Genomic DNA, 25648 nt, shown 5'->3' with positions numbered 1-25648 from the left:
TGAATTGTTGTTTCATCAACAGGTAAAAAGTGATGATTTTCTCTAGTGCCTGCTACAGTTTGTCCAAGTTTAAAACCTCTCTTCTTGTGACACAATATCTTTTTCAATTTCATCTTTACTGACAAAAACAAATTTAATTCCATTACTGTTTTCAGAGCAGAAGTAAAACAGATCCAGGGGAGTAAGAATTTGTCCATTAAGTGGCCGTTGCAAGCTTGCTCTTGCTGCTAACCGCTTTGTTGTACCTCCAATCCCATCACAAGGTGATTTCCCATGTCTAGTAGAAAAAAAATTCCATTCGGCTGTCATTCCAAAATCACTCTTATGATAGCACAAATTTAGGAAATTCTTGAAATTCTTATATTGAGCACTGGAGCCATCACTGAAATATTGAATGTGGGATATCTGTGCAAACCGTGCTTTTATATATTTTATGAGCTCCTTGATAAAAATGTGAACTGTAATAGTGTCATGCCGCAAACAATCACTGATAATGCAAAAACTTAGATTCTACTTTCTCATTTTGACAAAAGTAGATAACAAATGGATGAATTGTTACTACCCAGTGGAAGCCTTGCACAGCATCCTGAATGATAAAAGAATAATTTTCTGCAAAATCCATTAGGACAACAAGCTCTTTGTCATTCAGATGATATTTAAGGCTGTTAAGATGCAAGCTTGTATGCTTGGCAATGTAATGATGGCATGACAGACTCCATATTTTATTTTTTTACATATTCAATAAATTCATCCACTACCATTTGCTTCACGTCCAGTGTGGCCCGTTCGGTATGCATCCATTGCTTAAACACAATAACATTCTGTGTCTCATGATCTAGGAAATAGCTGGCAATTTCAGATGCTATAGCTTCAGGCCCAGGACACCTTTCACAGCGATGTAGCATGCATAATTTAGAGTTCAAACTGCAAACTGCCTTGCTGAGAATCTCCTTATAATTTTCACATATACCAGCTTCGCTAAGCATAAGCTTAACATTTTGGTGAATTGCACAGACGCAAACTGCATGCATTCCAGCTGATCCTACTGTTACACAGCATTTGGGTCTAAGTTCACAAAACTTTGAGAACCCTATTTCTGGACCATTTATATTCTTATAGATAACATACATTTCCTGTAAATTGCAAAGTAACAATCTTTTCTGCATGTATGTCTTTCTATATAAAAGTATAACTGAAATACTAACTTTTTTCCATGACACACCCTACTATACTCATAATCTTCAAAAAAAATTTTCACTCTACTAGCAACTTCTGCTGGTAATTTCCTGCTTTTCCTATTTTCAGGAAGTGCCAGAATGCCGTTCTCTGCCTTAAGCTTCCGAGCATTCTTCACCATTCTTTCGGACATGCCAAACTGAGCTGCTGTTTGTGTGACTGTCCAACTTACAGGTGCCAAGGTTAAAATTTGCATCTGTTCTTTACAAATTGCATTCTGCATCTTGGCTTTCAGTTCAGTCAGCAAATGTGCATAGTCGGCACAGTTTCCACATTCCTTAATTTCACTAGCATCTTCAATTTGTCGGTTTACTCACATTGCATTTTCAATTCTGTTTTTAATCACATTTTGACCCTTTTGAATTTTCTTCTTCACATATTGGGGCTTATCTCTGTAGCTTACTGTTCTCTTTACGGGTGAAATGCCGATAGACAATAAGCTACTATTTCATTCTTCTTTTGGTGTAAAGTCCTCATCAGAATGCGATGATTAGGCTGATAAAGCTTCATCCAAGTATTTATTTAAGGTAGTCCTGCAAGCCGGACAAATTTTCTGACCTGGCTTTGTTATTAACAAGCTGCTTCTTCAACATATCAGAAGCCTTATTAGCTGTTTCAGTATCAAGAGTGCGAATTCCTGCCTTAACATTATGATTCACTTTCCCAAAGGGATTGAAGCTTCATATTGTGTCAACAACAGGGCTTCATGGTGTTGGCAAACTTGAGAGGTATTGTCCAGCTTTGCTTCAGAACGTCAGACCAACAACTCTTTTTCCTCATCACTAAAATCCGCAAACCATTTTAAAGCAGCTTTTTTGGCAAAGAAAGTGACATGACACTTTTTTCCACTATCTCCTTGCCCAATTTAGCAGGAAGGTATGCTGTTCCCTTCTGCATCCATCTCTAATCAGTAACTAACTAATGTATTTGGCCTCTAAGTGCCAATTAGAATCTGCTTAAATTTCAGACAAATTGCTACTGAATGAAATTATACACAATGTATAATACCAATGGAAAAATCTAATAAGAGATATATGCTATAAAAGACACAATCAAAACAATTTTTTGTAAATTAGTTTTTTCCCTAATGAGAAGAGATTTATGCAGATGAACACTTACGATAAAAGCAGAAGGGCTAATTCTCATAGTTTTCAAGTTTTTCTGACAGTCTCATTGTCTATTTACCAGATCTTTTAATTTCAATTATTCAAGGCACTAATAAACATTTATTAGGCATAGTAAAAGGTTTCAGGTATAATTTGAGTGCCAGAAAAATGTGTTCAAACTTCCAGTGCACTTCTTTGATGATGTTCCTTTTTAGGGCCTTATATGCTTGCATTTCAAAACCAAATCCACATTTCTAGATAGATTAGAATATGCTCTTTCTAATGACCATAGTTAGAAGAGTTTGGAGAAAACACTTTTTTGAAAAAATTGACTAAAAATACCCATTTTTAGCACTTTTTGAAAAATTGTCAGCTTCACCCTAGATTTGTGAAATAATGGAAAGCAATAGGAGAATGAAATTTTATATTCTAAGACCTTGTGTTGGTGAGTTATGGTGTGCAAAGTTTCATGTACATTCCACAATTACTTTTGGAGATATAAAAAACTAAAGTTCGCATTTTTTAAACAGCTATTTTTTCGCCCAACTTTGCTTCAAATTATCTATATGAAAATTGCTCAGAAATCCTTTTCTTAATATTTTACTTTAAAGAGCTCTAAAAGTTGTATAAGATGGCCAAGTTTTGTTTCTTTCATGCAAATACTTAGAGATATCTCATCTCAAAGTTGCTGAAAATTCAAGGACGCACTATTGGAAGCTGTGCTATGGTCTTCAACAAGTGACTGTATCTCCGAAAGTATTGAATTTCTGAGACTGAAACTTTACCAGTGTTCATTGAGAACATGTGTGAATGTTCATTCAAAATTTCATCAAAATCCATGATGGTCATGTGGGAACATTTCTCGATATTAGACCACTTGGCACGGAATGGCCCGGTTCTATGCCAACAACAGTTGATCACTTATGCATTATGCATCTGCTGTGCCCCAGAGCACCCAAACTATCATCTCCTCTTTCCAGACTCCTGCAATGGTGGCCCAGGTCTGAGGCTATGATTACCATCTGCATCTGGCCCCTTTCTTTCTGAACTCAAGTTTTCCCCCCACCACCTTATCTCTGGGCCCACTGATGTACAACTCCATGGTGCATCCCCTGCTTACAGCTCTGTCTTGACCAGTCATAAGATCTGAAAAACTTGGCTCATCTTGAACCCCTCTACTGCCAATTCTTCTCCATTCTTGGCACATTTCAGGGTTCAGGATTAGTCTATACTGATGGCTCGATGGTTGCTGGTCACGCTGGCTTTGGGATGTCATGAACTCTGCTTCTTGTTGATTGCTATAGTGTTTCTACTGCAGAGTTGGTAGCCGTCTCTCGTGCTCATAAGCATATCCATTCCTGCACCGGTGAGTCCTTTGTCATCTGCAGTGACTCTTCGAGCAGTTTACAAGCTCTTGACCTTTGTCCTGACTATCCAGGATTCCCTTTTTGTCCTCGAACAATGTGGACACTTGGTGTTCTTTGCCTGGACTCCAGGTCACATTGGGATCATGCGGAATGAACTCACTGACAGGCTTGTCAAATTGGCTACTGGGAAGTTACCTCCTGAGATCATTCCACAATTGAACTGTCCGTCAGTATTACACTGTCAAGTTCTATGGATTTTGAAAAAGGAAAGGCATACTCTTGCTTTGCCAAACAAACTAAGGGCGATAAGAGAGGTCGTCCATGTGGGCCTCCCGCAAGGACTCCATCGTCCTTTGCTGGCTCTGCATCTGCATACTTGACTGAGTCAAGGTCATCTCCTCCATCGTGAGGATCTTTGGCACTGTTGCTGTGGTGCCCATTTGGCAGTGATCCACATTTTGCTGCCTTACGGCAGACATTTAAACTCCCTCACTCACTATGCCTGGTGTTGGCAGATGATACTTTAGCGGCTGACCCGGTTTTATGGTTTATTCGTGAAAGGAGTCTCTCCTACTTTCTCTAAGGGAGGACAGCTAAGTCTTGTCAGCCCATTGAAGGGTTGAAAGGATGCCCTGTTGTCCCCTCTGCCCCAAATAGACAGCAGCTGTCTGGGCTTGGAAGCCTGCCCCAGCCATCACCTTACCAACTCTTTTACTCTTCTTCTCACTTCTCATGTGGTCTGTTTGACTTGATGTTCTTCCTCTGTTTTTCTGTGCGTCTCTTCCTCTGTTTTTCTGTGCTTCTCTTCCTCTGTTTTTCTGTGCCATTAGTCTTTTCTGGATATTGTTGGATGGGGTGCCTCTGCTAAATGGTGAAGGGTGGCGGGGGGGGGGGGGGGGGGGGCGTGGTATGTCCTCCATCGGACTTTCTGTTTTTGGGGGCCTATGGCTGCTCCCATGATGGGATTCCTCACCTGCCTTTCTCCCTTTTCTTCTTACTTGTTCCAATATGTAGCCTTGTTGACCTTTGGTAGACCGTGAACTTTTCTTTCCTTGGGTTTTGTGCACTAGGCCCTTCTTTGGCACGTAGTTTTGTTGACTTGCCTGTTCCAGGTAGGAAGACTGGTGACTAGAGCTTCAGGTTTTCTTTCCTTGGATTTCACACATTAAGCCCTTCTTTGGCATGTAGTTTTGCTGAATTGCCTGTTCAGGCAGGAGGTACTGGCAATCTTGTCATTTTGTTCCTTTTTGTCATTCAACCTACCTACCTACCTACCTACCTACCTACGTCGTCTTGTCTTTTCATTATGCAGTGTTACTTTAGTTTTTCCAGATAAATCTCACTAGTCATTACAAAGTGACTAACAAAACAGTTATCAAGACACCCTGCTAAGCAGCTCTTACATTACACCACTGTAGACATTTTCTATGGGACTGAGACTGGATAATTTAGTGGACGAGTCACAGTGCAGTAGGATACCTGAGTATTCATCGAACTAGGAATGTATAAGGGCAGTCCTATGAACATGTCTGTTGTCATATTGGAAGAAGTGATTTTCAACAGTGTACTACTCATGAAGATGCAGACGAAAGGACAATGTGTGATCACTGAAAATGTTGAATTAAATGCCTTGGTTCATGTTTACTTTAACGTGGATGAGTTTGCTCAAGACATGGTACGAAATACACCCCACGGCTTTACCAACTTTACAGACTCAGTTCCAGCCTGGACTACATCATCCACACCCTGTGGGTTAAATGCTCTTTGGGCCATTGGTTCATTCAGTACCTTGTATCATATCATTAGGGGAAAAATTGCGGGTCATTGATTTCCAGTGAGACAATCCATTGAGATGCTATACTTATGGTGTACAGGTTTTGATATGTTGCATTTCGCTGATATTATTTTTAATTCAGATGGTGACAGTGTCACTTCAGCCGTCAGTGTGAAAAAAGAACCTTTGGTATGAATGTTAAGTCACTATGAAATATTTAATCTTGTTTCAAAATTAATAGATTTAGTATTTTATCTGGGTGACCACCTATTACATATTTCTATGTACATAATCACTATACTCGTAATTTTACATCTTGAGTAATGAGTGAATTTGGAAAATAAGAACAAAGGCAACCATTACCTACAGTGAATTAATTGAGCTTAGTTAAGTCATATAATATAAGCTATTTTTACTGCATTTGGCTTTTAATCTGCATGAGACAACTGATTCAGCACTGTTATTGGGATGTATGTGATGTTACTGTAAATTGACACTTGCTTTGCAAGGCAGCCAATTAGATATTCTTTAATACATCATATGTTTTATCTCTTGCGAAGTTCCATGTAAGTGCATTCAGTATTTTTCCATGGTCATTACAAAAACCAGACTAGAACCATTCCACTTTGTGTTGCAATGGTCAAACTGTTGGCCTCTTATTTTTAGGAGCCATTTGGCAGAAGGCCTCGTCCACTCATTCCAGTTTAGGTTACCATGATCTTTCGTCATCCAAATGTAAAGATGATTACTTTGAAATAGCATGGGTCTTTTGTGCCTTCTGCATTTCTTGAGCTAGTATTTTATATCATACATTATGAACTAGATTCTAACCTTTGTTGAATTCTTTAATTTACAGGATCTTTAGTTGGGAAAGTCATCTGGATAACAGGTGCTTCAAGTGGCATTGGGGAATCCCTAGCTGTCATCTTGGCAAAACATAATGTGAAACTTATACTATCAGCACGAAGAGAGAAGGAACTGGAACGAGTGAAACAGAAGTGCCTTGGTAAGTTACATTGAAAATTAAAAAAGGTGACATTAACTCGCAGTAGAAATTGGTATTCTTATTTACTTCATTCAGTTGGACCTGTGAATCAAGAGTTGAACTTTTTTTTCATCAGCCTTGTATCTTACTGACAATCATGTAGACTTCTTTCTCAGTTAACGATCAACTGAGGTGCAGGAGGTGTCAAGCATATTTGATATCTGCAGTTAAAAGATTAATGTTGTTAGCTGTGAAAGTGTATGAATTCAGTAATGGTGGTGTAAATGGGATTTTCTAGTTGTCACATTAATTTAGTCATCTATATCTACATGGTTACTCTGCAATCTACACGTAAGTGCCTGGCAGAGGGCTCATTGAACCATTTTCATACTGCTTCCCTACCATTCCACTATCGAATGGTGTGTGGGGGAAAAAGGAACACACAAATCTTTCCGTTTGAGCTCTGATTTCTTGTAATATCTTACGATGACCATTTCTCCCTATGTATGTGGGTGTCAACAAAATATTTTCTCATTCGGAAGAGAAAGTTGGTGACTGAAATTCTGTAAATAGATCTCACCACAAAGAAAACCGCCTTTGTTTCAGTGACTGCCACCCCAACTCGTGTAACATATCAGTGACACTCTCACCCCTATTGCGCAATAACACGATACGAGCTGCCCTTCTTTGCACTTTTTTGATGTCCTCTGTCAATCCTACCTGGTAAGGATCCAATACCACGTAGCAATATTTCAGCAGAGGATGACAAGTGTAATGTAGGCTGTCTCTTTAGTGCATTTGTCGCATCGTCTAAGTGTTCTGCCAACAAAGTGCAGTCTTTGTTTCGCCATCCCCACAATATTATCTATGTGGTCTTTCCAGTTTAAGTTGCTCGTAATTGTAATTCCTAGGTATTTAGTCGAATTGACAGCGCTTAGATTTGAGCAGTTTATTGTATACCAAAAATTTATCAGATTTCTTTTACTACCCATGTGGATGACCTCACACCTTTCGTAGTTTAGTGCCAATTGCCACTTTTTGCACCATACAGAAATTCTCTCTTCGATCATTTTGTAATTGGAATTGATCGTCTGATGATTTTCCTAGACAGTAAATTACAGCGTCATCTGCAAACAATCTGAGGGGGCTGCTAAGATTATTGCCTAGATCATTTATATAAATCAGGAACAGCAGGGGGCCTATGACACTACCTGGCGGAATGCCAAATATCACTTCTATTCTACTCGATGATTACCGTCTATCATAACGAACAGTGACCTCTCTGAGAGGAAATCACGAATCCAGTCACACAGCTGAGATGATACTCCATACGCACACAATTTGATTAATAGTTGCTTGTGAGGAACAATATCAAAAGCCTTATGAAAATCTAGGAATATGGAATTGATCTGAGATCCCTTGTCGACAGCGCTCATTACTTCATGGGAATAGAGAGCTAGCTGTGTTGCACAAGAAAGATATTTTCTGTATCCGTGTTGGTTATGTATCAGTAAGTCATTTTCTTCAAGGTGATTCATAATGTTTGAGTAGAGTATATGCTCCAAAATCCTACTGCAAATAGAGGTCAGTGATATTGGTCTGTAATTCAGTGGGTTACTCCTATTTCTTTTTTGAATATTGGTATGACCTGTGCTACTTCCCAGTCTTTAGGAACAGACCTTTTGTCAAGTGAGTAGTTGTACAGGGTGTTACAGAAAGGCACGGCTAAACTTTCAGGAAACATTCCTCACTCACAAAGAAAGAAAATATGTTATGTGGACATGTGTCCGTAAATGCTTACTTTCCATGTTAGAGCTCATTTTATTACTTCTCTTCAAATCACATTAATCATGGAATGGAAACGCACACCAACAGAACTTAACAGTGTGACTTCAAACACTTTGTTACAGGATATGTTCAAAATGTCCTCCGGTAGCGAGGATACATGCATCCACCCCCCATCGCATGGAATCCCTGATGCACTGATGCAGCCCTGGAGAATGACGTATTGTATCATGACCGTCCACAATACGAGCACGAAGAGTCTCTACATTTGGTACTGAGGTTGCGTAGACAAAAGCTTTCAAATGCCTCCATAAATGAAAGTCAAGAGGGTTGAGGTCAGGAGAGCGTGGAAGCCATGGAATTGGTCCCCCTTTACCAATCCGTCGGTCACCGAATCTGTTGTTGAGAAGCGTACGAAAACTTTGTCCGAAATGTGCAGGAGCTCCATTGTGCATGAACCACATGTTGTCATACTTGGAAAGGCAAATGTTCTAGCAGCACAGGTAGAGTATCCCATATAAAATCATGATAACGTGCTCCATTGAGCGTAGGTGGAAGAGCATGGGGCCCAATCAAGACGTCACCAACAATGCCTGCCCAAATGTTCAGAGAAAATGTGTGTTGATGACGCGATTGCACAATTTCGTGCGGATTCTCGTCAGCCCACACATGTTGCTTGAGAAAATTTACAGTTTGATCACTTTGGAATGAAGCCTCATCCATAAAGAGAAAATTTGCACTGAAATGAGAATTGACACATTGTTGGATGAACCATTCGCAGAAGTGTACCCGTGGAGGCCCATCAGCTGCTGATAGTTCCTGCACACACACTGTACATGGTATGGAAACAACTGGTTCCTCCAGTATCACTCTCCACACAGTGATATGGTCAACGTTACCTTGTACAGCAGCAATTTCTCTGACCCTGATATTGGGGTTATCGTCAACTGCTCGAAGAATTGCCTCGTCCATTGCAGGTGTCCTCATCGTTCTAGGTCTTCCCCAGTCGCAAGTCATAGGCTGGAATGTTCCATGCTCCCTAAGACGCCGATAAATTGCTTCGAACGTCTTCCTGTCGGGACACCTTAGTTCTGGAAATCTGTCTCGATACAAATGTACCGCGCCACGGCTATTGCCCCGTGCTAATCCATACATCAAATGGGCATCTGCCAACTCTGCATTTGTAAACATTGCTCTGACTGCAAAACCACGTTCGTGATGAACACTAACCTGTTAATGCTACATACTGATGTGCTTGATGCTAGTACTGTAATGAGTTGCATGTCAACACAAGCACCGAAGTCAACATTACCTTCCTTCAATTGGGCCAACTGGCAGTGAATCGAGGAAGTACAGTACATACTGACGAAACTAAAATGAGCTCTAACATGGAAATTAAGCATTTCCGGACACATGTCCACATAACATCTTTTCTTTATTTGTGTGTGAGGAATGTTTCCTGAAAGTTTGATCGTACCTTTTTGTAACACCCTGTGTATGATTGCTAAGATGGCGATATTGTCTCTGCACACTCTGAGAGGAACCTGATTGGTATACCATCTGGACTGGAAGACTTGCCTTTCTTAAGCGATTTGAGTTGTTTCGCAACACCTAAGGTACCTACTTTTATGTCACTTACAGCTGTTCTGGTTTTGAATTATCAAATATTTACTTCATCTTTTTTGTGAAGGAATCACAGAAAACTGTATTTAGTAACTTCTGCTTTAGTGGCACCATCATTGGTAACATTTCCATCGCTGTCATGCAGTGACGGTGTTGACTGTTTCTTTGCCACTGGTGTACTTTACATAAGACCACAATATCTTTGGGTTTTCTACCATATTTTGAGACAATATTTCATTGTGGAAACTATTTAAAGCACCTCGCATTGACATCTGCACTAAATTTCGAGCTTCTGTGAGACTTAGCCAGTCTTGGGTATTTTGCGTTCTTCTGAATTTGGCATGTTTTTTTTAGTTGCTTCAACAACAGTGTCCTGACGTGTTTTGCATACCATGGTGGATCAGTCCCGTCTCTTACTAACTTAGGCGGTATGTATCTATCTACTGCTGTCAATACTATATCTTTGAATTTGAGCCATATCTGGTCTACACTTACATAATTAGCTTGGAAGGAATGGAGGCTATCTCATAGGATTATTTATCTGCTGTTTTAAATAGATGTATTTTGCTTTTATTTTTAGGGGTTTTTGATGATACGGTTTTGAGCCTCGCTACAATGAGCTTGTGTTCACTAACCCCTGTATCGGTCATGACACACTCTATTAGATCAGGAGTATTTGTGGCTAAGAGGTCAAGTGTGTTTTCACAGCCATTTGCAATTCGTGTGGGCTCATGAACTAATTGTTCAAAGTAATTCTCAGAGAAAGCATTTATTACAGTTTCAGAAGATGTTTTCTGTCTACGACCAGCTTTGAACATGTATTTTTGCCAACAAATTGAGGGTAGATTGAAGTCTCCACCAATTATAACTATATGAATGGGGTACTTATTTGTAATGAGATTCAAGTTTTCTTTGAAGCATTCAGCTATTATATCATCTGAGTAGTGGGGTCAGTAGAAGGACCCAATTATTGTTTTGGTGCGGCTGTTGAGTATGACCTGAACCCATAGTAATTTGCAGGAACTATCTGTTTCAACTTTGCTACAAGATAAACTACTACCAACAGACACACACAAACACACCACCACCTACTTTATTTAATCTATCCTTTCTGAACATGGTTTGTGCCTGTTTAAAAATTTTGGCAGAATTTATCTCCGGCTTCAGCCAGGTTTCTGTTCCTATGATGATTTCAGCATCCAGTGCTTTCTATCAGCACTTGAAGCTCTGGTACTTTTCCAACACAGCTATGACAGAATGAGATTTTCACTCTGCAGCGGAGTGTGCGCTGATATTAAACTTCCTGGCAGATTAAAACTGTGCGCCCGACCGAGACTCGAACTCGGTACCTTTGCCTTTCGCGGGCAAGTGCTCTACCTTCTGAGCTACCGAAGCACGACTCACGCCCGGTACTCACAGCTTTACTTCTGCCACTATCTGTCTCCTACCTTCCAAACTTTACAGAAGCTCCCTGCGAACCTTGCAGAACTAGCACTCCTGAAAGAAAGGATATTGCGGAGACATGGCTTAGCCACAGCCTGGGGGGTGTTTCCAGAATGAGATTTTCACCCTGCAGCAGATTGTGCGCTGATATGAAACTTCCTGGCAGATTAAAACTGTGTGCTTTATCTGAAAACTACCTTGAGCATTTGAACAGAGAACTGACTTGTGGCGTTAACATATTAGACCCTCTGGTGACAAACAGACTCGAACTATTTGAAACAGTTACCGCAGAACAAGGAATCAGCGATCATAAAGCGGTTACTGCATCGATTATTTCAGCCATAAATAGAAATATTAAAAAAGGTAGGAAGATTTTTCTGGAGAGCAAAAGTGACAAAAAGCAGATTACAGAGTACCTGATGGCTCAACACAAAAGTTTTGTCTCGAGTACAGATAGTGTTGAGGATCAGTGGAGCTAATTTATTAAGTTCTCATCATTCACCTCAAATGCCAGATCTAGAAAACATGAAGATTACTGTTTTACTGAATAAGGCCATTGGCATCGAAAGAGAGAGCAAATGCCACATGTTGAACTCTGGTATAAGTAGGTGTGTAACACCAACAGTACCTGAAAAATTGGTTCAGATCCAGTCAATGAGCATGTGTAAGTAATTAAAATTAAGACTGAACATTCACTGACAAGTAGGTCATTAGAAAAATGTAGCACAAAGGAAGGAGATCAGCTGTCCCCATTTTCAGAGATACTATCATGACACTCATTTTAAGTGATTTACAGAAAGCATAGAAACCCTGAATTTGGGTTGGCACATGGGGATTTGAATTCAGTACTGAGTGTTATGACTGCAAGTAATGTGAGCTCAGGTTAGTACTAATGAATAATCAGAGTTGCTTTAATGAGACCACGCAGAACCAGCAAAGTTCAGGTCCAGAAAGTGAGGTAACAGAAGAATTATGATATCAGGATACCACAGGTTCTGGAGTTGGGAATGTCTACTGCACAGGCACTAGTGCCATCACTATGTAAGTCAGTTCCCATAAGACTGAAATGGTAGTATATTTGACCACCTCGTCAGTGAGAACACATTTAAAATTGTGCATATTCTCAAGTTTTCCAATAGTTTCATGCTCGCTGGAGAAACCTTGTATTGTTATTCATCATTATCCATGAATTATTAGCATATTCATTGTGCAGAGCATAAAAACTGCTTTCACCAGAAACATCTCGGACTATTTAGCCATATTATGAGTTACTGCACTGCATGTCAGAGCAAAGTGACTACAACTGTAGGTGGAGGAATTACGTGGGTGCATGATCAAGTAATAACAGAGACCTACCTTTTTGATTCTCTGTATTCATAGTCCGTCCACACATGTTGTACCTGTTAAATCTTACCTGCTCTTACGTGGTACACAGTTGGGTCTGGCATAACTAATTTTTGCAATAACACAACTCTGGAAGAGGTTCATTCACTGAGAAATAAGTAACATGCTACTCTGATAAAAACACGCTATATTGCTGAGGCCATATGTCCTCCAGTTGGTGTGGTGTACATTAGTACTACGAAAAATGCAGAGATCCAATTTCCACACACCACACCACACCACATTCACAGAGCCTATATGATAGAAGCTAATTCTGTGATTGACAAGAAACACTTTTACATTTAATTCAGTAGTGACTTCCATTTAACATCACAATAATGCTGCTGCTGCCGCCGCCGCCACCACCACCACCACCACCACCACCACCACCACCACCACCACAAGGGAATTGGAAAATGAAACTCTAGGACAATTCTGAAACTGCTTGACAACAAGATGCACAGTATTTACTGAGATGATAAAATACTGACCCTCACAGTCACTACCAGAAAATCATCAGTGAAGATTTAATACAACACAGAGAAAGTACAGGGTGATTGTAATTAAAGTTATGCTTTCAAACCTCTGTAGAAATAACACCACTGGTCAGAATGACGTCAAATTGCAACAGAATGTTATCGGAGAAGGGGGAAAATGTATGGCAGAAGAAAAATAAATAGTTACAAAATGCAGCAATAGATGGCACTGTAAACATTGTAATTTAATAGTGATCAACTACAAATGGCAAATGAATCCAACAACAATGCCTAAGGTGTATGTTCGAGATTAAACAAACTGTATTACTCGGTGTGCATGGGTGTACAGGTATGACATTGTTAGTTTCGTAATCCCATCCACCATGGCAAGGTTATACCACATTGGATGGGAAAAATCAGTTTTTAAATGTCCTGAGGCCAAAAACTGTATAAAAACCAACAATTTAAATAAAATTGAATCATCAATTTCTGTGTGACTGGAACAAAGCATGTTCAATATGCTGTCCACAGTTTTCTGCAACAAGTTGAAACTGAGAAGCAGCATGTTCCCCAACTGATCAAAGTATTTCCAGGGTCACATTCAGAATGTGTTGCACAATGCGTGCTTTCAATGCAGCTAAGTTCGCAATCGGAACACTGAACACATCATAAAGCTAAGTATTGCTAAGTACTGACAAAGTTATTTGTGCACTGTTACACAGTTATTAAATTTAATAGTTTTCAGCGGTGTTTCCTGCTTTTTGTGGTGAAATAACAATTTATTAAACTTTTGGAAATGTTTGCTCACTATGTGGTGTTTTTGTTTTAAAATAGAATTTTTCTGTGTGTTGAAGTCATTTAGGTAATTTTGTGCTTTAGTTTTCAGCCAACATTTCTTATTGCTTCTAGAGAAATATTTCAGTAAAATTTTCATTCAGTGGTTTAGCTTCGTTGAGTGTTCCAGTGGCTGCTTGAATTTTTGGTTTTAGCTAATAATTTTGTGTAGTTCTGTTGGTACTGATATTAGTTGTGGTTTAGTAGTATTAATACAAGTAGTTGCTTTCTTAATAGAGAGAGAATTTTTATACCACTATTGTTAGTTCTGTAAATAGTTCTACTGGTATAACTGAACTTAAGTAACATAGATGTATAGTTTTTTTTCAGTGACTGTAAAATTTTACCATGAGTGAGAAGTGTGGGCTCTCTCGTAGGTTTGTGAGTAGTGGGTTACGGTGTGGGAGTTGTTCAAAGTATTTTGATTGGGGGGAATGCAGTGGGGAAGCCAGTGGGCATTCTAGCGAGATCCTCTCCTGGGAATGCAGAATCTGTAGTAGAAATAAGTAGATAGAGGGGCAGGAGCATAAAATTTGTGCCCTTCAGGTTCAGTTACAACACGCAAAGGAGGAACTAGATAGGTTGAGGAGGGCGAAGGGTGCTGGTGAATGGGAACTGGCAGTTGGTAAGAAGGCAGCTAGGAGGAGGCTGTATTCAGACAGTTAGACTTTGTATATATGCAATAGATTTGACCAACTGTTAGAGATGAGTGGAGAGGAGCCTCTTGTAGTTGTAGATGTAGGGAACATGCAGCAGTCCTCAGCAGTTAGGAGGCCTAGGTCAATTGCAAATCTAACAGAAAGGAGAAGGTTCTGCTGCTAGGTAGTTTGCACAGTAGAGGTGTGGGCCAGCAGTTGCAGGAAGTGTTGGGGAGTGAGTACCAGGTCACCAGCATTGTGAAGCCTAGTGCAGAGTTGGCCCAGGTGACTGACAGCATAGGGGAGTTACGTAGGAATTTTACGGAGGAGGATCAGGTAGTGATAGTGGGTGGAGCAGGGAACAGTCTTGATAGGAACAGGGAATATTATGCAGGTGGTGATGTGGTAAAGATAGCTATTCAAACCAATGGCAATAATGTGCATTTCATGCAACTGTTTCAGCATCATGATTGGCCTCATTTTAATGTGTTATTAGGTGCGTTAATATGGGGCTGGAGAGGACACTGATGGCAAAGGGCATGGGTCTTATTTCAGTGGTGCCAGTTGAGTCTATCAGTAGATCGGATGTCACTAGGCATTGCCTGCACCTCCATAGGCATGGGAAGGGGAGGCTGGCAAAGCTTATAGGTGACACTGTAGTGGGTGGTCGTGGGAGCACTCGTGGAAAAATTCCTGTAGTAGTTGATGTAAGAGCTGCACAATTTTTAGATTGAAGTCACCTGATAGGTATACGTGCTTAAAGGAAATCCCTCTAACTAAAGGCTCACCTTCAGAGGATGTCATGTTTCCAAGTAGGGAAGGAATTAGCATATTTCATCAAAATATAAGAGGTATTAGAGATAAAGTTAGTGAACTGCTTACAGATGTTGACTCTGAAATTATTAGTATACTGGAGCACCACTTAAATAATTTGACAATTCAGAGGCTTCCTTTACCAGGTGGGGGAATGACCATGTATGTAAAAAACAGTGTTCCATTTGAGTCCATAGACATATCGTGGCACCGCACTGAACAGATATTTGAATGTTGTGCAGGTGCAGTTGAATTTAGTCAAACTAAACTTCTAATTGTTGTTGTTTATAGGTCTGATAACTGTGACTTCAGAGCATTTCTGTTCAAGCTAGAGAGGTTTCTTGATTCATTTTATAGTAAGTACAAGAAATTTCTCATGCTCTTTGAGACTTGCTTTCTATTAGAATGTTCTAAATGGGGTGCCAGCAGTAAAAGTCAGCCTGTGTGGCTGACTAGTAGGATAAGGATATCATATAGAACAAAGTGGGAATTATATCAAAATATTAGAAGTAGTCACAATCAAGCTACAACAGCCCACTACAGACAGTACTGTAAGGTACTTAAAAAGTTATTCGGAAGGAAAAGAGGATGTGGTATGCAAATAGAATATCTAATTCACAGGATAAAATTAAAACCATGTGGTCAGTTGTGAAGGAAGTGTCTGGTGAGCAGCACAAGGTCAACGATATCAAGTCAATTTGTAATAAAAATATTTCTGTTACTGATAAATTGGTTATATGTACAGTATTTAACAATCATTTTCTGAGCATTGCTAGTGAATTAAATAAAAATTTAGTTTCTACAGGGAATATTATAACACTCTTGGCAAATTCCGTTCCGAGATTAGTGTCTGAAATACTCCTCTGTGATACAGACAAGGGGGAGATTGAGTCAATAATCAAATCACTGAAGACTAAGGACTCTCAGGGATATGGTGGAGACCTAACAGAATATTAAAGTACTGTGATGCACACGTTAGCCCTGATTTAGCCATTATTGTAATTTTTCCTTTAGGAATGATGAGTTTCCTGAATGATTAAAGTACTCAGTAGTAAAGCCGCTGTATGAAAATGGAGAAAGAATAATGCAAAAATTTTAGACCTATTTCTATGTCATCAGTGTTTGCTAAAGTTATTGAAAAGGCTATGTCTGTAAGGATAATTCATCGTTTTATGTCACACAATTTGCTATCAAATGTACAGTTCAGCTTTAGAAGTCGTTTAACAACTTAAAATGCTATATTCTCTTTTCTCTTTTGAGTTATTAGGTGGGTTGAACAAAAGGTTTCAAATGCTAGGCATATTTTTTTTATTTAGCTAAGGCATTTGACTGTGTTGATCACAAAATATTGCTCTAGAAGTTGGACTTCTACAGAATATGGGGAGTAGCTCACAACTGGTTCACCTCTTACTTTAGCAACAGACAGCAAAAGGTCATTATTCAGTGTTGAGAATGGCTGTGATGTGGGGTGTGAGTGGAGTGCAGTCAAGTAGGGGGTGCCTCAGGGATCAGTGTTGTGCCCACTCCTATTCCTTATTTATATAAATGATATGCCCTCTACTATTACAGGTACCTCTAAAATATTTCTGTTCACTGATGACACTAGCTTGGTAGTTAAGGATGGTGTGTGCGACAGTGGCTCTGTTTCAAATAGTGCAGTTCATGTCATAAGTTCATGGCTTGTAGATAATAAACTAATGCTAAATCACAGTAAGACTCAGTTTTTACAGTTTATAACACACAATTCAACAAATCCTTACATTTTAATTTCACAAAAAGGGCATATCATTAGTGAAACTGAAAGATTCAAATTTTTGGGTGTTCAGATAGATAGTAAACTGTCATGTAAAGCCCACGTTCAGGATCTTGTTCAAAGACTTAATACTGCCATTTTCCCAAACGGTATCTGAATTGAGAGATCGTTCGACATTAAAATTAGTTTACTTTGCTTATTTTCATTCGTTTATGTCGTATGGTATTATATTTTGGGGTAACTCTTCCAATTCTAAAAGGATATTTTTTGGCTCGGAAACGGTCGGTTTGGTCAATAAGTGGTGTAAGTTGCGAACCTCTTGTCGACCCCTGTTCACAAGTCTGGGTAATTGACATTGGCTTCTCAATATATGTATTCCTTGCTGTCATTTCTAGTTAAGAATATTAGCTTATTCCCAAGAATAAGCAGCTTTCACTCATTTAATACTCAGCAGAAATCAAACTTGCATTTGGATCCGACTTCCCTAACTCTTGTGCAGGAAGATGTGCAGTATACAGCTGCCTCCATTTTCAAGAAGCTACCACTAGAATTCAAAAATTTTTGCAGTAATCCATGTGATTTCAAATCAAAACAGAAGAGTTACCTCCTTGTATTATGTCGAGGAGTTCCTTGAAAAATTAACCTGATTCTTGTTGTATTGTTGATTGCGTTAACTTAAATTTATGGCTTTACTTTTTTCGGGTTCATAAACATTTTATTTTTATCTGTTATTACTTTTATGTTGTAATTTCATGTAATGGCACGTTCCATGACCTTGGAGATTTCCCCCTGTGGGTTCGGGGGTTAGAATAGGTCCGCGGTATTCCTGCCTGTCGTAAGAGGCGACTAAAAGGAGTCTCAAACTTTTCGGCCTTATATGATGGTCCCCTGTTGTGTTTGACCTCCATCTCTCAAAATTTTCCGAAGAGCGAGCCGATTGGGGAAGGCCGCCTTACTTGGTGCATTGTGTCCGTCTTGCGATCAGACCTTTCGTGAGCTTATACACCGTTGAAATGCAGTCCTGTCCGCTCTCCATCTCTTGGGCATGACTCTTTTTCTGCGTGCAGATAACACCTTGCACTGCACAGTGCCTCTTTCTGCACCGACGGTGACCATGGACCACATGTTACCTAACATCCAGCACGGTAGCCAATCCGTTGTGGTGGGGCCGCCATGTACCCTGTTGGTCGTAGCCCCCTGACAACACAGGGATCGCTCTACTGATGCCTGCGCCGTTAACTCCCCATTTATGCCAAGGAGTAGATGCCTATCCTCCTGGGGTATCGGGACTCCCGGCAACGGCCATCCTGCCAGGTGGCTCTTGCCGTGGCTGGGTGGCGCCCGTGGGGAGGGCCCTTGGTCGGAGTAGGTGGCATCAGGGCGGATGACCCGCAATGAAGCGTGGTACATCGTCTCTCGCTGGTGGCCAGCCGCCAGCAGTCTCTAAGCGTTCTCGGGCTCAGTTTAACGCTCAGAAGTACGATCCGAAAACGTTCCCCTCGCTGCCCACACCGTGGGAGGAACGTAAGTCTCAGGATGGCAGTAGTAGTTATTCGCCCCGCTTCTTAGTTTGTGCAAGGGTTGATGGGGAGTCTTTTCTCTCCACAAAGCCTGAGTTCTTCGTCGAGCATTTAGAGGACAAGTTTGGGGAGGTGGAGGGCTTGTCAAAAATGCGCTCTGGGTCAGTCCTGATATAAACGGCATCCTCTGCCCAGTCACGACGGTTACTCGCTTGTGACAAGTTGGGGATGTTACCGTTACGATCACACCCCATAAGAGTTTAAATATGGTCCAGGGAGTTATTTACCATAGGGATCTTCTTTTGCAGTCTGAAGAGCTGCGCGCCAATTTAGAGCGCCGAGGTGTACATTTCGTCCGGCGCGTTCATCGGGGTCCGAAGGAAAATCAGATTGCTACCGGTGCCTTCATCTTGGCCTTCGAAGGGGATACATTACCAGAAAAAGTCAAGGTGATGGTCTACCGATGTGACGTTAAGCCCTATATCCCTCCCCCGATGCGGTGCTTTAAGTGCTGGAAGTTCGGCCATATGTCTTCTCGCTGCACTTGCAGCCTCACATGTCGAGATTGCGGACGCCCATCACATCCCAATACTCCATGTGCCCCGCCTCCCATCTGTGTCAACTGTGGGGAGCACCATTCACCTTGCTCGCCAGACTGCCGAATTTTCCAGAAAGAGCATAAAATCATGGAATAAAAGACCCTGGACCGACTAACCTATACTGAGGCCAAGAGGAAATACAACCGACTCCATCCTGTGAGAATGACATCTTCTTACGCTGCTGCTAAAACACCTGTGCTAGCCCCGTCTGTTTCTCCAATTGTGGCCAGATCGACGAGTAGTAAAACTCCTCCTGCCCCCTCGCCAGTGGGGGCTCTACCCACCGGGTTGCTCCTGCGCCACCTACCTCAGGAGCAACACCATCCCACCCATCGGGGATGTCCGTCCCCACTTCTAAGCCGGAGAAGTGTCTAACTTCTTCAGCTTCTCACGCTCGCAAGGGGTCCCTTGGGTCCCTCCCTTCCCAGGTTTCCGCCAGCGAGAAGCCTGACGACCGACAATGCCCGCAATCGGCTGGTCGTCGGGCTTCACGATCCTCCTCCGTCCCAGAGACTGAATCGGTGAAGCCCTCCCAGCCGGTGCGACCCAAGGAACGGCGTGAGAAACCCAAGAAGATCTCTCAGCCCAAGAAACTTGCGGTGGCAGCCATCCCACCGCAACCTTCCAGCTCTACGTCTGAGGATGCGGTGGAGATTCTGGCTTCCGCTGAGGACCTCGATCTCGCCGGTCCATCAGACGCCATGGAAAGCACTATCACAGGTGCTAAATCAGAGGCAGCAGGTGGCCCAGCATCGTAATCTCCCTTCCCAGTCCCGTCAAGCCTTTCTCAGCCATGGACAACACCATCCTCCAGTGGAACTGCAGCGGTTTCTTCCACCATCTAGCTGAGCTCCGCCAACTTATCAGCCTTCACCCTTTCCTCTGCATTGTTCTGCAGGAAACTTGGTTTCCGGCAATGCGAACCCCCACCCTCCATGGCTATCGGAGTTATTATAAGAACCTGGCAGCTTATGAAAGGGTGTCTGGTGGCATCTGCGTCTATGTCCTAAACTCCCTTCACAGCGAGTCTGTACCTTTCCACACACCTTTAGAGGGTGTGGACGCCACAGGCTGTTACCATCTGCAGTCTTTACCTTCCACCGGATGGTGATGTCACGCAGCATGTCCTGGCTGCTTTGATAGCTCAATTGCCTTCACCTTTCCTGTTACTGGGCGACTTTAACGCCCATAACCATCTGTGGGGTGGGTCAGTGGCAACAGGTCGAGGCGCCATCGTTGAGCATTTATTGGCGCAGCTCGATCTCTCGATCTTAAATGATGGTGCCTTCACACACTTCAGTGTGGCGCATGGCACATACTCCGCCACTGACCTTTCCATCTGTAGCCCTAGCCTCTTACCGTCTGTCCAATGGAGAGTGCATGACGACCTGTGTGGTAGTGACCACTATCCGATCTGTCACTGCCACAGCGTCAGTCTTCTGGGCGCCCTAGCAGATGGGCTATGAATCAGGTTGACTGGGACTTGTTCTCCTCCACTGCTGCTATTGAGCCTCTCTCTAACAATGCCATTGATGCAGTGGTTCAATCGGTCACCACCGGCATCGTTACTGCCGCCGAATCTGCCATTCCTCGTTCTTCTGGGTCCCTTCGGCGGCGGACTGTGCCTTGGTGCTCGCCTGAGATCGCTGAAGCGATTACATCTCGCCAGCGGGCGCTCCAGCGTCACAAGCGACATCCCTCAATCGACCACCTTATCGCCTTCAAACGGCTGCGTGCGTGAGCCTGCTGCATTATCCGCCAATGCAAGCAGGAGTGCTGGGAGTGGTATGTGTCCACTATTGGCCTCCACGTCACTCCATCGCAGGTCTGGGCCAAGATTCACCGCCTCTATGGCTATCGGACCCCTGTCAGTGTCCCTGCGCTCTCACTGAATGGAGCAGTTTGTACTGACTCCGACGTCATTGCAAACCGCTTGGCAGAGCCCTTTGCTATGAATTCTGCTTCTGCCAACTACCCCTTGGGCTTCTGCTCCATTAAGGAGCGGATAGAACGTCGGAGTCTTCCTTTTCGCACTCACCATCCTGAATTGTACAATGTTCCATTCAGTGAGTGGGAATTTCGAAGTGCCCTCGCCGCTTGTCCTGATACCGCTCCCGGGCCAGATAGCATCCACTCTCAGATGCTGAAACACCTTTCACTGGACTGCCAGCGACGCCTCTTCGATCTTTACAACCGCATTTGGGTCGAGGGTGAGTTTCCGTCGCAATGGCGGGAAAGTCTTGTTGTCCCCATTCTGAAAGCAGGGCAGAACCCTTTGGAGGTGGACAGCTACCGTCCCATTAGCCTCACCAACGTTCTTTGCAAGTTGCTTAAACGGATGGTGAGCCGGCGCTTGAATTGGGTACTGGAGTCTCGAGGCCTTCTGGCTCCGTCTCAGAGTGGGTTCCGTAAAGGGCGCTCCGCTGCCGACAAACTGGTGAGCCTGGAGTCGGCCATCCGTACTGCCTTTGCCCGCCGTCAGCATCTGGTTGCTGTCTTTTTTGACATGCGGAAGGCGTATGATACGACATGGCGTCATCACATCCTTTCTACGCTTCATGGATGGGGTCTTCGGGGCCCTCTGCCGATCTATATCCGCATTTTTCTGTCGTATCGTACCTTCCGCGTGCACGTCGCGGCCTCATATAGTTTCTCCCAAGTCCAGGAGAACGGTGTGCCACAGGGTTCTGTTCTCAGTGTGTGTCTGTTTTTAATAGCTATTAACAGGCTCGCTACGGCCGTGGGAAATACTGTCTCCCCTTCCCTGTATGCTGACGACTTCTGCCTTTACTACAGCACTATTGGCATTGCAGCTGCTGAACATCGGCTACAGGCCACAATCCGCAAGGCGCAGTCTTGGGCTGTAGCGCATGGTTTTCAGTTTTCCGCAGCCAAGACCTGCGTTATGCATTTCTGCCGGCGACGCACTGTTCACCCGGAGCCGCGGCTTTATCTTGACGGCGAGCTTCTTAAAGTGGTGGAGTCACATAGGTTTTTGGGGATGGTTTTTGATGCCCGCTTGACTTGGCTGCCTCATATTCGGCAGCTTAAACAGGCGTGTTGGCGGCATCTAAATGCTATGCGATGCCTGAGCCACACCAGGTGGGGCGCCGACCGATCTACTCTCCTACGGCTTTACCAGGCGTTAATCCAGTCCCGTCTGGACTACGGGAGTCTGGCTTATGGCTCAGCATCCCCATCTGCGTTGCGGGTGCTGGGCCCAATCCTCCACAGCGGGATACACCTTGCCACTGGTGCCTTCCGAACCAGCCCTGTGGACAGCATACTTGTGGAGGCAGGTGTCCCTCCACTGCGTTTACGACGCCAACAATTACTGGCTGCTTATGCTGCCCATGTTTTTAGCTTGCCTAGCTTGCTTAGCGTGTCCTCTTCCCGCAGTCAGTCGTTCATCTGCCAGAACGTCGGCCCCGGTTGGGTTGTCCGGTTGCCGTACATGTCACAGCTTCTTTCCTGGCTTGGGTGTTTCCCTGTTCCACTTCCTTTCCGGGCCCCTCTGCGTACACCCCCGTGGTGTGTGCCTCGCCCTTGCCTTCGGCTCGACTTGGCACATGGCCCGAAGGACTCAGTCCCTCTGGAGGCCTTCCGACACCGCTTTTATTCCATCCTGGCCACGTATCAGGGCTCTGGCGTTGTCTACACTGACGGTTCGATGGTTGCTGGTCTAATCAGTTATGCACTAACTCTAGGGGACCATTCTGAACAACGTTCGTTGCCGGCTGGCTGCAGTGTTTACACTGCTGAGCTGGTCTCAATCTTTCGTGCCCTAGAGTATATCCGCTCCTGTTCAGGTGAGTCCTTCGTTATCTGTAGCGATTCCCTGAGCAGTTTACGAGCTCTCGACCAGTGTTTCCCTCGTTCTTGTCTGGTGATGGCTATCCAGGAGTCCCTGCATACTCTCACCCGTAGCGGCAGGTCTGTGGTCTTTTTTTGGACTCCAGGCCATGTTGGTATACCCGGCAATGAAACTGTTGACCGCCTGGCGAAAGAGGCCACCAGTGCGCCATCTCTGGAGATTGGCCTCCTGGCGGCTGATTTGCGGGCAGTCTTACGCCGCAAAGTTCTCTCGTTTTGGGATGCTGAATGGCGCGGTCTGACCACCCCTAACAAACTCCGTGCTGTCAAGGACACGACGACTGTGTGGCGGTCATCCATGCGAGCCAACCGCAAGGACTCAGTCGTCCTTTGTCAGCTCCGCATTGGCCACACCCGACTCACGCACAGTTATTTACTGTGTCGTGAGGATCCCCCCCTCCTTGTCGTTGTGGGGCGTCCTTGACGGTGGTCCATATTCTGTCGGAGTGCGCCCTTTTAACTGTCCTCAGGCAGACTTTTGCAATGCCTGACACGCTCTCTGCTCTTTTATCAGATGTCTCTGCCATGGTGGACTTGGTTTTGTGTTTTATTCGGGCAGGGGGTTTTTATCCTTTAATCTGTGTTTTTAGTGTTGATTCTGGCTTTTAGCCTCTGATTTTAAACTGAGTTTTTAAAGTGTTCTTGGTGGTTGGCTTTTCCTCTACGGTCGGCCAACCACCATCACACTGTGTGTTTTAATTTTTGTCTGGTCTCTGTCAGAGTATTTCATGTCCTGTTTCGTCTGCTGTCTTTCCTGTTGTTAGTTTTTTATTCTCTTCGGGTGGTTTTAGTTTTTACGGAACAAGGGACCGATGACCATAGTAGTCTGGTCCCTTTAATCCCACAAACCAACCAACCTTGGAGATTTGCTCCGCAATTTGGTCCTATGGAACTTGACATGTGGATACAAAATACATTAAAAAAATAACATTTTTCAGATAACCCAATAGCCAGAAGTCACAAATATTAAGATCAGGTGGTTGGGATGGCCAGGCTGTAGGGAAATGGTGGCTGATAATTCTAGCATTTTCAAAATGCCGCTTCAGCAGCTGATTAATTGGATTTGCAATATGCAGAGGGGCGCCATCTTGCATAAAAATGATTCCGCAAAAGACACTCATAGCGCTTACGGGTGGTGGTACAGGTAACAGGACCAGAAGCACATGTCTCTTCAAAAAAATATGACCCTATGATAAATGATGCCATAAACCCACACCACACAGTGACCTTTTCAGGATGAGTGGTACTGGTAGATTTGCTTGTGGATTTTCCTTTACCTATATTCAACAATTCTGTGTATTGACATATACTGTCAGATGGAAGTGGGCCTTGTTTGTCCACAAAATCTTCAAAGGCTAATCATTGTCCACTTCCATGTGAGCAAGAAATTCTAAAGCAAAGGTCTCTCTTGCTGGCAGGTCATCAGGAAGCAACTCGTGCACATGGGTAATTCTGAATGGATAGCAAAGAAGGATGTTTCGTAGGATTTTACATACTGTGCTCACGTGCATGTCCAATGTTCGGGCAATTCTCCATGCACTACACGTTTACACACCACCCCTCATCTCCTCCTGCATTGCTGTGGCCTCTGCTTGTATTGACATCAAATTAATTTGTTTCCTCCTTCTTCCAGGTTGCACACCAAAAGAACCTGTCTTTTTGAATTTCCGAATCATTTTCGCCAGACCCATGGCAGTCATTGGACCAACGCCTTTTTTCAAACCCTTCAGTGCCCAGAACTTCCACAGTGCACCATGTGCACAGCCATCGTTTTTGTAATACGGGTTTAAAAACAGACTGCAAACGTGCATTGAGACAGTAATGGCGAATATCGCAGACACGAAAGGAGGAAAAGTCGTGTACCTGGTGTGTTTATACCAACTTCAATGGGTCATGCGCACAACAGGTGTTTTCATTTACATATTCTGACACATACAGTGCCATCTATTGTTCAATTGTCACACTATTTCACTATATTTTTTTCTTCTGCCATATGTTTTCCCCCTTTCCCCGATAACATTCCGTTGCAATTTGATGTCATTCTGACCAGTAGTGTTATTTCTACAGCATTTTGAAAGTTTAATTATAATCACTCTGTACATAGCTAGATAATAAACAATCATCTGATTTACTGACAGCAAAGTGAGTTGTGATGTAACAATGTGACATAAGCATTGTTCATTTACGCTACCACCATCTAAGTCTGTAAGTATTGTCACAATCAAAATTATAATGGCTCAACACCAAATAAAGTCACTGCCAATGCAACTGTTCATATTCTGACATTGTCATCATAAAGTGAACTGTTACAAAGCTTATTGCGCCACTGAGGAGGAACTGCCACCCATTACAGATCCTGCTTTGGCCACCATCTGACACTTTCTGCCTCAAACAATGGTCTGGTGCCCCTGTTTATAACTTTTGTGGTTACTGTTATGTC

At 43.0% G+C, this 25648-nt stretch overlaps 1 protein-coding gene across 2 annotated transcripts in view; it reads left to right on the top strand.

Moving 5' to 3' along the window:
- LOC126298041 (dehydrogenase/reductase SDR family member 7) overlaps nt 1-25648 on the top strand; it is a 157223-nt gene that overhangs the window by 52635 nt on the left and 78940 nt on the right. For both annotated transcript variants that reach the window (XM_049989361.1, XM_049989360.1), the window contains exon 3: nt 6340-6489. In XM_049989361.1, the coding sequence (XP_049845318.1) occupies nt 6340-6489 (150 nt within the window). The remainder of the gene's footprint in view (nt 1-6339; nt 6490-25648) is intronic.

The sequence above is a fragment of the Schistocerca gregaria genome, chromosome X (genome assembly GCF_023897955.1).
Source record: "Schistocerca gregaria isolate iqSchGreg1 chromosome X, iqSchGreg1.2, whole genome shotgun sequence".
Taxonomy (NCBI): Eukaryota; Metazoa; Arthropoda; class Insecta; order Orthoptera; family Acrididae; genus Schistocerca; species Schistocerca gregaria.
The sequence above is the reverse complement of the archived record's forward strand: the minus strand, read 5'-3'. Positions and strand labels throughout refer to the sequence as shown.